Below are 12,615 nucleotides of genomic sequence, written 5' to 3'. Positions count from 1 at the left end.
AATGTTTCATTCCCTACCCTTTTGTTGCTGATAAATCACTTATTGTTCAAGAAGGCTGTTGTTAAGTGATGGTTTCTGAAAATTAATTGCCTATTTGCTGGAACACTTACATTATTGTCTTCCCTGCAGGCAATGTGCATTCAGATCTGCTTCATAACTACCAGAGTAGAGATGACATCCTCATCCTGGCAGTGCGTGTGGCTGTCATTTTTGCAGTCATACTCACAGTGCCAGTGCTGTTTTTCACTGTAAGTATAAGGCTCCGTGCAGTTTGGGAATAGCTAAAGATCTGTAGTAGGTGCACTCTCCTAAATCAAGGCTGGCTTATGTGTGTGGCTTGGTTTTTGAATCAGTGACACACTACGGAGTGTACTTGATCTTGCAGGTACTTTTCAGATATTAAACTCCCATTCACTCCAGTGGGAGTTCTGAATGAGAGAGAAAGAAAATATCTTATAAATAAATTAATCACTCTTGGAATTGGAAGGTGTTAAGTTGATTTTAAATGAAAACACATAAAGGTCTTATCCTACCCTATTGATCTCTTAGGGGCAAAGTCAAGGATAAAATTCATCCAAGAACAAAGGAAACACAGAAATCCTTTTCAGTAACCCTGTTGTAATAGGACTCTTAATGAGAGAGCGGGGCGAACTGACCATGAGATCAGCCTCCATTTGTCCTCTGTGTTGCAGGGATCGAGGAGCTCTGCAGAACATCTAAAGAGTCTGCAACAGAAAGGGACATTAGAGGCTGGCTGGGAAAGAATTCACTGACTCCACAATTATGTAGCTCCAGTAGATTCAACATCTCCCCACCCATGTATATGATGTTATTCCATCCTAATACGTAGACTGGAATGGCAGCCACAGAGAGGCTATATTGCAGAGTTGGATGGAAAAGAATTTCATTTCCTTCCCATCACTGTTTAATTCCACACACAAAGCCGATTACGTAAGCTTTCACCCTAGCAGAACAGCAATTAATTTAGAAGTAAAAAAATGTACATTTTAACATACTCCCCCATCTCTGTCAAGAAATATAATCTGGCGGAAAATATATTCGTACAGACCCACAAAAATCCAGTTCTCTGATTCTAAGTTCAATGTAAAGCTTTCTCCAAAAGCAGTATATTTGAATCCTCCAGAATTAGTGGGACATCTATACAAATCTCATTGTCATGCACAGAAACAATAAAAATCAGTATATGTGCTTGAATGGGGCATGCTTTTCCTAACAGATAACTCTTCTTTTACCTATAGGTGCGTTCTTCTTTGTTTGAGCTGGCTAAAACAACAAAGTTTCACTTATGCCGTCATGTTGTAGTTACTCTTGTCCTCCTGGTTATCATCAACCTGTTAGTAATTTTTATCCCCTCAATGAAGGATATTTTTGGAGTTGTAGGTACAGTATTCTCATTTTATACTAACAATAAATAGCTATTGTTAGCAGATGTGAAATTCCACAATATCTAACATTTATTTGAATGTTACAGGAGTAACTTCTGCCAATATGTTGATTTTCATTCTTCCTTCATCGCTGTATTTAAAAATCACACATCAGGATACAGAAAAATTTACTCAGAGGATTGGGGTATGTTTTTCTGTAGATCAATTTAGTGCTTTTCCTGTTACTCATTAAGATGTATTAGATTGAAAACAGATCTAATATGATTGTCTGAACATATGTGACCTTATCCATGTTATCCTTGTCCTCCATCTAGCTGTCACACTCCTGTGCATTAGCTTGTCTTAAATTAGATTGTAAGCCTATTGGTGCAGGAACCCTATTTTCTTGAGTGTTTGTACATCACCTAGCACACTGAGACCTTGATCTGAATGGGGTGTCTCTTGGGAGGCTTGCCAGATGTACCACAGTTTAAATAATAGTTATCCCTAACAAGGTTCTGAATCCCTTGAAGTTGGGCAGCAGCAGAATTGCCACCATAGCAACTCGTTGCATGAAAGAACATGCAGTGTTTCATGTTTGCAGCGCTTCACGTTTGTTTTAAGGGATCACAGTCAAATTTTGGGTGCCCCTTGCAAAATGAGTCAGCTCTTCACTATTTGTGAGCGAACAGGACTGAAAATTTGATCTTAAAGTTTTTAGTGGCTGTCAAGCGAAGTTTGCAGTCCAGAAGATGTCACAATCTTATGTGTTCCCATACTGAGATTAGAACAAAAACTTCCCTGGGTAAGATGAAAGATCCTGCTAGTTTCCCAGCTGTGAATATGATCATGGAAGATTTTGAATAGTCACTATGGATTGCACTGTCAGAACCAGCACTTCTGTTATCATGCCTTTGGTTTTGGTCATATTACAATAGTCAGGGCTTGACGAACCACAGCGAAAGCCGCTCGCCATCCCTGCACCGTGCATGCACAAGAGCCGCATTGCGCATGCGCGCTCCGCCGGTAAACGGGGCACTGGGCTGAAATCTACTCACCATGGGCGAGTAGATTCAATAGATTGTCGAGCCCTGACAACAGTGATATAGATTAATATTATTTGATTCCTCCATAAATAAGAACTTCATTTGGGCCAGGCTTGTAATCCCATAGTTACTGCTCTGCACTGGCAAGCAAGAATCTTAGGTTACATATGTGAGTTAATTCACTATCTCCATAAAATGACAGTGACTGAAATGCTGTGCAAGTAGACCCTCACAGGATGATCTAATGCATGTATTTTACTTCATTCTGCAATGAGCTCTTTGGCTTGTCTGAAAGACTCCTTCCCTTTTTTTCTTCCAGGCTTCTCTTTTCATGGCATTGGGAATATTGTTTTCCCTAGTGAGCATTCCTTTGGTCATCTATGACTGGGTATACTCGGGAGATAGAGCTGAAGGCCACTGAAGTCAACATCATGCTGAAATGGATACATCCCTGTTTGTTACTCACCAAAGTCACCACCATTCCGTTTGGTTATCTATCCCATCCACTATGCGTTTTCTTCAAATCGGATCCAAATAATGAAATACTGATATAGATGTATTTTCTTGAAGAAAATTAGTTTCTCCAGTTCTAGTGAGTTATGACCTCAATGTTAAGGTTATGTTGATTGTCTGCAAAGTTTTATCTGGTTTTGCTACTTGGTTCCAACTATAATTATTTTTTTACTCTTCTGGCCATGAATTGGATTATTCTTGTAGTAATATTAAAACATCCAAACCATAACATTGAGTCCTTTGGAGCAAGCAGTGTTTTGTTTTGTTCACAAACCCAGATTCTGTATTAGTTCTCATAAATGACGTTCTGTTCTCACAATCTCTTTGTTAACCAAAACTTTTTCTTAAATTGCATACATTTGATCCGGCTTTTCATTACTATTTGTAAACTATTTCCCCTCATTTATTAATTGCAGCATTCTGAAATGTGTTTATGTTATGTCCTACACTTGGTGCTGCTCTTTGTAAAAAAGTCTTTGAAGCAGACAGCCCAAGTGGTTGAGCTGATAGCACGACAAACTACCATGCAAGGACACACACTCAATCAGGTGCTTAAGGAACTGACCAGGGGCCATGCGCATCTTAACCTGCTGCTCACAAACAGGCAGGAACTAGTAGGGGGAGTAGATGTGAATAGCAAACTGAGCAGTAGTGATCAGGAGATGGTAAATTTTAAGATTCTGGCAAAAAAAAGAAAGGAGAGCAGCAAAATTCACACCTCGGACTTCAGAAAAGCAGATGGGGGTGGGGGGAGAAATGACCTCCCTTGGACCGGCAGAATCCCTCCAGGACCAGTCAGGTGCAGAGTGCCCCAAGGATTGGTTCTAGGATCAGTTTTGTTCAACATCTTTATTAATGACCTAGATGAGGGCATGGATTGCATCCTCAGCAAGTTTGCGGATGACACTAAGCTAGGGAGAGAGATAAATACATTGGAGGGCAGGAATGGGGGTCCAGAGTGACCTAGACAAAGTGAAGGATTGGGCCAAAAGAAATCCGATGATGTTCAACAAGGATAGAATCCCAAGTATTGTTACAGGCTGGGGGCCAACTGACTAAGTAGCAGTTTAGCAGAAAAGGATAGTGGATGAAAAGTCAACAGTGTGCCCTTGTAGTCAAGAAGGCTAATGGCATATTAGGAGGAGCATTTCCACCAGATCTAGATAAGTTATTATTCCCCTTTATTCGGCACTGGTGAGGCCACATCTGGAGTATTGTGTCCAGTTCCTCCCCCCCCCCCCCTCCGGAAAGGATGTGGATACATTGGAGAGGGTCTAGCAGAGGGCAACTAAAACGATTACAGGGCTGGAGCACATGACCTACGAGGAGAGGCTGAGGGATTTGGGCTTGTTCAGTCTGCAGAAGTGAGGGGGAATTTGATAGCAGCCTTCAGCTTCCTGAAGGGAGCTTCCAAAGAGGATGGAGAGAGGCTGTTCTCAGTAGTGACAGATGGCAGAACAAGGAGCAGTGGTTTCAAGTTACAGTGGGGAGGTCTAGGTTGGATATTAGGAAAAACTATTTCACTAGGAGGGTGGTGAAGCACTGGAATGGGTTACCTAAGGAGGTGGTGGAATCTTCATCCCTAGAGGTTTTTAAGTCTCGGTTTGACAGAGATTTGGCTGAGATGATTTAGTTAGGGTTGGTCCTGCTTTGGGCAGAAGGCTGGACTTGATAACCTCCTGATGTCTCTTCCAGCCCTAGGATTCTATGAGTAACCTTAGACCAAGAGGAATATTAAATTTTCACTTTAAAAAAAGGGGGATTTTTCAAGGAAACAAATTTTAATCCCAGATTTGCACACACATACCCCTCCTGAGCTACGCATCAGCTGTCAGTACTATGCTACAGGTTTTACCTCCCTTGACCGTGACTCTCTGGTCCTGCAACATCCGTGGTCCGGCATGGACCATCTATGTTCTTGGACCACAGAGCCCAGGAACAGAGAGGTCTGGTGGTGGGGCAGGCGCGCCACAGGGGACACAAGCGACTCAGCAGGGATCCCAGTGTTTGTATGTGTGTGGTGGTGGAGGATGGGTGGCATGGCAGGGAGTTCTGGCACCAGCGAGGCTCCATGGCCCGAGCAGCTGTGGGGCTCTAGCCTGGCAGCAGCCATGGAATTCCAGATACAGCCAGGGAGTTCCGGATACAGCCAGGAAGCTCCAGCTCCAGCGGCAGCAAGGGAACTCCAGCCCGAGCCACAAAGCTCTGGCCCACACCATGGAGCCAGGTGACAGCGGAGCTCTGGCTGTAGCCGCAGAGCCAGGCAGCTGCAGAGGTCTGCCCCATTTGCGCAGCTTTGGCTGTGGCGCTCTAGCCCTGGCAGCAGCAGGGCCAGTGGCATCTAGAGAGCCCTAGGGAACTGGGGCAGCAGCAGGGGCAGGCTGGAGCCCTAAGCCAGTGGCAGCATGGCCACAAGGAGAGGGACCTTGCTTGGTCTGGCAAATCCCCTTGTTCGAGACCAGTCAGGACCCATGGGTGCTGGACCAGCAAGGACCAACCTGTACTAGCCCTTTGGTAGGAAGCGCACTGAACATTTGAAAACAACCAGGAAAAGGCAGAGCTGATTTCTGTGTGAAATGAAATAGTCAGAAATATGCAGTTTATTCCATATAAATCTACTTCTAAATACAGCTATACCTTTAAAGAAAAAATGAAAAACTCCAGTTATAGCAAAAACTACCACTATTAGCCATACTTAATGTCAAATCCATACTAAGATAGTTTTGCCTGTACCTAAGGCTGATCTTGTAAAGAAGTTAACTTACTGTCCAGGGTCAGGCCTTCTCCAACTGAAGTCAATGTGAGTTTTGACTTCAGTGGGAACAGGCTCAGGCCCTTATACAAAACTGGACTGTCAATTGGAATCAAGCTAGATTTTCATTTTGTAACATCTCTTTAAGTAGAACACTTTTTATATTTTAAAAAGTCCAATTTCTGTTTGTTCAATATCAAACAAAATATTGCAGAGCCACTCTTAATTTTGCACTTGTTATCTACAAGCTAGTGTTTGTGTTGTGGCATATTGTCTATGTGGAGAATTGCTGACATTATCAATTCAGATACTAAGCAGGCGATCTTATATAATCACATACTGAATCATTGTTAGTACTAGTGTACTGCCAGGAACATGCATTTGTTCATGTTGTATTGTTACTGAGGTGTCAATTAGAGTCCTGCTGTCATACAGGTGTGCAAGGTTCCTAGCAACAGAACTAATGGCTAACAGGCATCCTGATGCACATTCAGGGTTTGAATGATGATCTTCGTAAGTTCAGGTATACCTGCCAATTTGTGATGACACTCATTTTCAGTGGCCAATTCATTTTATGCTCACACTATAACTAAGGAAAAAGAGACTAGGATTAGCAATAGTATCTGGATATTATGTGTCACTACAACTTTTTCTTTTTACAGACCTGATACTTCAAGATACTGAAATTCCTGTGAGCTGTTGAATGGCCTTCACTCCTATTGCCTTGTCCTGACATTACTTGAAGTCATTAGAAGTTGAGGTCACTTAATAACTTGCAGGAAGGGCTCAGGACCTGGAGGGTTCTGACCCTATGGACTTGGTCTATGCAACATAGTTATCTTGACATAAGACAGTTTATGTTGACCTGCTTATGTCAGAGTACATGCTACAGCCTGTCCCACCAGTGTAAGTGCACTTCTCCACCAGTATAATAACTCCACCTACATGAGAGGGGATACGCTTATGTTGGTATAGTGCAGTGCAGTGTCTATGGAGATACTGCATCTCTTTTATCAGCTTTCTTGTCAGTTTCATGGCAGGAGCCCCTGCTCCCCTGGAGAGCTGGGTTGCTGGACCCTGCTCCCAGCTGGTAGTTACCCATGCCAGCTGCAAGTGGGGAGTGGTTATGGGGGCAAGAAGCTGGAGCAGAGAAGCCTTAGTTGGCTTCCCTTGGCTCCCTTTCAGGAATGGGCAATGAGAAGCCTGAAATAGCTTTACCCCACTCCTAGTGAGGAACAGGGAGCCAGGGAGTGGGGAAGCCTGCTAGGAGCCCAGAAGCCTGTGCAGGAGGTGGGTTCTAGGCAGGGACCTACCAGCAGAGCTGCCAGATTGGCTTCTCACCTCTGCAGTCTCTCCCTTTTAGTTTGGTGGAAATGCTCCTGGAGAACACATGCACCATTGAAACAGGTAGAGCAATATAGACATGCACCACCACATTAATTACTGCAGTGGCTGTCAGTAAACCTAAAAGACTAATTTTAGCCTGTGAAAATTTCAAAGGTGACTGTGTTATGTCTTTCTCCCTCCTATTCCCTTTGCCTTCCGTTTTCTGCTGCTGACAGTATAGGTTTCTGAGTTGATGGGACTGTGGCAGAGGAGATATTGAGGGGGATTTTAAAAGGCACAAATGAGTTATATGCCCAACTCTCCGTGGTTTTCAATGAGAGTTCAGCACTCTCCTCTTTTACTCTTCCTCACCCTCTTTGTTTCCTTCCTCAATTTACCTACTAGAGGATTATTGTATTTGAACTGACTGCAATTTCCCCTAGGCATAGAACCATCACCATTTCTAGCCTGAAAGAAAGGGCTGAGTCCTTAAACAGGCTGAGTGCGTCTAGACTGGCAAGATTTTGCGCAAAATCTTGCCTCCTGTCTGCACTGGCCGCGAGTATTTGCACAAGAACACTGACTTTGTACTGTACAAAATCAGTGGTTCTTGCGCAAATATTTTGATGCTCCCGCTCAGGGATAAGCCCTCTTGTGCAAGTATTCTTGCGCAAGAGGGCCAGTGTAGACAGGCAAGTTAATTTCTTGCACAAGAAAGCCCAATGACTAAAATGGCCATCGGAGCTTTCTTGCGCAAGAGAGCATCCACACTGGCATGTCTTTTGCGCAAAAGCATCCGTGCCAGTGTAGACGCTCTCTTGCGCAAATACTTTTAACTGAAAAACTTTTCCGTTAAAAATATTTGCGCGAAATCATGCCAGTCTAGACACAGCCGCTGTGTACTGGCATGGGAATTTCACTCAGATGGATTTACTGACTTCATATATATATAGCTATTTATGGAAAGGAATAACATGTATGTTGATGTCTGTGCTACAGACCGTGAAATAATATACTTTTTTATTTTCTCATCAGGTTTATACATTCTTAACAGAAGGCAGTTGACTCTGCTGTAACAGACAGAATCACTGATGCATGACATTATTTGTATAGGGTTATCTGTAAAATGTACTGATATTATTCAGTTTGGAATAGTGAACTTGTAGCCAACAAAAGTATGTCCCATATTTTAGCTAGGATATTGAGAGCACTGTAAAATGCTATACGAGTTCCTCTGTTAAATTAATCGGATCCAGAGTACTGTATCTCCTTAGTAGGTGGCAGCATGCTTTCTTTTCCTAGAGAATTTGTCACTTGTGGACACTGCAAATTCATAGGCTGGACATAAAACTAGTTAAACTATTTTGTTACCGTTATTGGGAGTGGAGGAAGTGGTTTCAAGCAGGAGTTCCTAATACTTTATTAGGAATAGATCCTGAGTTAGTGTTATGTTGCCTGACTGATCTGGCCCATAAAATCCTTTGCATTTAGCTTTTGATCTTGACTAACATTTCATTTATGGTGATCTGTGGAGAGAAACAAAGGAGTGATCTATCTTCTCTCTCCTTCCCCATTTATAAACATAAATACAAGACTCGTGTAAGTTAAATTGTTTTGGGTTGAAGCGTACAGAGGGCTTGTGCAAGACCTATGTGCCACATAAGCACCAATTTGAGGATGTAAGTGGGATCTCAGAGGTGCACAACCCTTGTACTGGCCCCTTGAATTCAGGATATCCATCCACTCCAGAAGGATGATTTTCTGAGCTTAATAAGAATACACGTGTGGTCTATTTTGACCAGTCATACATCTAAATTAAACTTTGACAACATATTTGGGGGCACCATGAGTTTCAACTGAAGTACTTCTGCCACATGATACAAAACACCATACATATTTATGGTGTTATTTGAATCATTAATATAATATAATATAGTATCTATAGCCCATCCTCAAATTAGAAAGGGCTAATAAATAGTTGTATTTCCTGCTACCAGGAAGCTCACACAAAAGTTTCCAAGAGCACTTTGCGTCAGGAAAACTGGTTTCCTATAACATATACAAATAATGTTTTATTTGTTTCTGTATCAAAATGTAAGGCTTTCTGTTACAAACTGAAAATGTCAGCAAATTAGTAAGTTCATGGCTGAAAAGGTCTGAACATTCACATACTGTGCACATGTTTATTTCTAAAGATGAATCTATGCAGTTGTGTGGTATTGTATGAAATGTTTCATTTTTATGTGTATATATATTGTAAATAAATAGGATGCTGTATATTTTTGCATTTGTCCCCTATGAAATAGAAGTGTTAGTCTCTGCATATTAACAAAGAGTTGTTTATATCCAAATTTGAATAGCAACATACCCCTTAACAAAGTGAACGCCCCTCCCTTCTATCCTTTGTCATTGTTGCCTCAAGTAAACTTTAAACCTAAAACTATAATTATATTGATTGGTGTAGCAAGAAAATGGGTGCATTTTTTTCAATGTAGTCCAGTGAATTTGCTAGAATTCAATGATAATGCCTGTATTTGTATTTTCTCAATAGCAAATTATTCAAGCTGTATTCATGATGGGTGACATTCCTCCATGAACAAGGTGACCACACAATATCTAGTTACCGCCTAGTTTGTTGGTAAGGATCAAGTTGGACTAATATAATGAACAAACCTTGTTAATGTTGCTGCACCAGGTGAATTTTTTCACCCACTTAAATAATCATGCTTTACAAACAGGTATTAGAAACAAATGTGATTGAACATATTCCATGCCATGTTTAAAACTGTACAATGTAGTATTCAGTATTTATAAAAAATACAAGTTGAGAAACGGGTCTAAAAATAAATATTTATTTTCCAAGCTTGCTTTGTAGCTTTGGATAAAGTCTAGACTTGAAGTAATATTTGTTTTAAACATGAGCACAAATTTGAAAGAAAATGAATTAGTTTCTTTTACAGAGCTTTTCAAACTGCTGCACATATACATCTTTTTAGTGTTTGAGCCAACACAATACAAACTCTAAAAGGTATTTTTCCATAAGACTTGAACTTTAGATTATTTATACTACATGCATTTTTTACAGTCCCTCTGTAAGTTAAGGTTCACCCAGCTGTAGTACAAACACTACAGCGTGATGTACACTTTGATATCAGTTCATTTCCAATGAGATGCTCAAATGAGTCATCACTCAAAGGTGATATTTTGCTCCTGCTAACTACTTTGTGCTGTTCATATTAAACAAGCAAATAGATTACATTGTTTCCCAGTTGTGTGTAAATAAATGTAAGAAGTAATAAGTTCTATAATCTGTCAACAATATATAGTTTTTAAACATTAAAAATGTGATCTAAAATAATGTGAATGTTATGTTCATTCTTCTAAGTGGACAAATATGAATCTGTTAAGTAGCATGAGGTAATAGCTCTTACTCATGTTAAGTACTACTTACACAGGTTGCATCTATAAACCAGAACTCCCTGGTCTGGCAACATGTTCCAGAATCAGTGTGTCCTGGCATGCTGCGAGGAGCGGGGAGACAGGAACCTGGTGTAATGCAGCGGGGGTGACACATGGGCTGCGGAAGCCATGGGGAGGAGCCGGGAGGCCCAGTGCACAGCTCAGCTGGGCTGGGGGAAAGGTCAGGAGCTGGTGCACGACTCAGCTGGATTGTAGGGAGCAGCCAGGAAGCCCAGTGCGGGGATGAGGGAGGGCAAGAGCAGGTGGAATCCAGTAGTAGGAGAGCCAGAAATGACCTCCCCTGGTCCAGCAGAATCCCTCTAGGATCAGTCAGGTGCTGAGGGCACTAGACCAGGGAGGTCCAGCCTGTACAAATAATCCTATTAAACTTAAGGCTTGAGGGAACTGATGGACAGGATCCCCTAGGATGCTAACATGAAGGTGAAAAGAGTCCAGGAGTGCTGGCTGTATTTTAAAGAAGCCTTATTGAAGGCACAGGAACAAACCATCCCAATGGGAAGTAAGAAAAGCAAATATAGTAGGCGAACAGCTTGGCTTAACAGTGAAATCTTTAATGAGCTTACACACAAAAAGGAAGCTTACATAAAATGGAAATTTTGACAGATGACTAGGGAAGAGTATAAATATACTAGCCAATTAGCCCGTCAGAAGACAGGATTTTCAGGTCTCTCCTCTATGTCGGTGTTGTCTCCTGAGCTTCTGGACTCTCTCTCCTCTTCCTCCTCCTCCTCCTCCTACTGCCTCCCTCTCTCTCTCTCTCTCAGCTCTCCTCCACCTTCTGCCTCTCTCTCCGCCTCTCTCTTTCTCTTCTCCCCCTCCTGCCTCTCACTCTCTCTTCGCTCTCTTCTGTCTCCATCGGAGATGCACGCTCATCCAGGCCCCGCCCCATGGGCATGTACATCACCGCTTTGCCTCCCACCGTGGCGTTTGGATGACTTCTGTGCTGCTCAGCTGGGCTGCCGTGCGGGAGCAAGCAGCACAAACGGCCTCTCTCTCTTCTCCTACTGCCTCGCCCTCTCTCTCTCTCTTTCAGCTCTCGTCCACCTCCTGCCTCTCTCTCCGTCTCTCTCTTTCTCTTCTCCCCCTTCCACCTCTCACTCTGTGTTTCTCTTCTCCTCCTCCTGCTGCATCTCTCTTACTCTCTCACTCTCCTCCTCCTCCTCCGTTCTCCTCTCTGTCTCCTCTGCATCCGCTCTGCTTTCCTCCTTCTGAATTCGGTGCCCTTTCCTGATGTCAGAGACACATGCTCGTCCAGGCCCCGCTCCCTGGCAGTTTCCTGTGGGCAGCGCTGTTGCTTCCTGCCGTGGCGCTCGGCTGACTTCTGCGCCGCTCAGCTGGGCCGCTGTACGAGAGGAAGCGGCCATTTGGGGTCTGCACTCCCCATGCAGCACCTCTATGCAGACCCCAAACGGCCACTTGCTCCCGCGTAGCGGCCCGGCTGAACGGCCCAGAAGTCAGCCGAGCGCCGCGGCGGGAGGCAACAGCGTCGCGCAGAGGGAACAGCCAACATTTCAGCTTTACAGAGTCACAGACTTTGGGCTACTATATATATGATTTATCAAGCATGCAAAGGTGTAACCAGGAAGGCCAAAGCACAATTGGAATTGCAACTAGTCTGGGATATGAAGAGTAACAAGAAAGGTTTCTACAGACATGTTAGCAATAGGAGGTGGTCAGAGAAGGTGTGGGACCCTTACAGAGTGAAGGAGGTAACCGAGTGACTAATGATGTGCGAAAAGCTGAAGTACTCAATGCTTTTGCCTCTGTCTTCACAGATGAGGTCAGCTGCCAGACTATTGCACTAGGTAGCACGGGACGGGGTGGGCAAACCTCAGAGGAGAAAGAACTGGTTAAGAACTATTTTGAAAAGCTGGACATACACAAATCCATGGGGCTGATATGATTGCAGAGCCATTGGTCATTATCTCTGAAAAGCCATGGTGATCAGGGGAGGTTCCGGACAACTGGAAAAAGGCAAATGTAGTGCCCATCTTTTAAAAAAGGGAAGGAGGACAATCCAGGCACAGGAACAAACCATCCCGATGTGCAGTAAGAAAAGAAAATAGACGAGTCATCCTCCCCTCAGTCCTTGGAAAAATCAAGGAGGGGATCC

The 12,615-nt window shown here is 43.1% G+C and overlaps 1 protein-coding gene across 3 annotated transcripts in view; it reads left to right on the top strand.

Moving 5' to 3' along the window:
* Positions 1-10,380, top strand: part of SLC38A1 (solute carrier family 38 member 1) — a 63,872-nt gene extending 53,492 nt beyond the window's left edge. For all 3 annotated transcript variants that reach the window (XM_075930497.1, XM_075930507.1, XM_006126482.4), the window contains exons 13-16: positions 130-248; positions 1,260-1,401; positions 1,493-1,590; positions 2,751-10,380. In XM_075930497.1, the coding sequence (XP_075786612.1) occupies positions 130-248; positions 1,260-1,401; positions 1,493-1,590; positions 2,751-2,852 (461 nt within the window). In that variant the 3' untranslated portion in view covers positions 2,853-10,380. The remainder of the gene's footprint in view (positions 1-129; positions 249-1,259; positions 1,402-1,492; positions 1,591-2,750) is intronic.
* The last annotated feature ends 2,235 nt before the right edge of the window (positions 10,381-12,615 follow it).

Source organism: Pelodiscus sinensis, chromosome 1, assembly GCF_049634645.1.
Source record: "Pelodiscus sinensis isolate JC-2024 chromosome 1, ASM4963464v1, whole genome shotgun sequence".
Taxonomy (NCBI): domain Eukaryota; kingdom Metazoa; phylum Chordata; order Testudines; family Trionychidae; genus Pelodiscus; species Pelodiscus sinensis.
The sequence above is the reverse complement of the archived record's forward strand: the minus strand, read 5'-3'. Positions and strand labels throughout refer to the sequence as shown.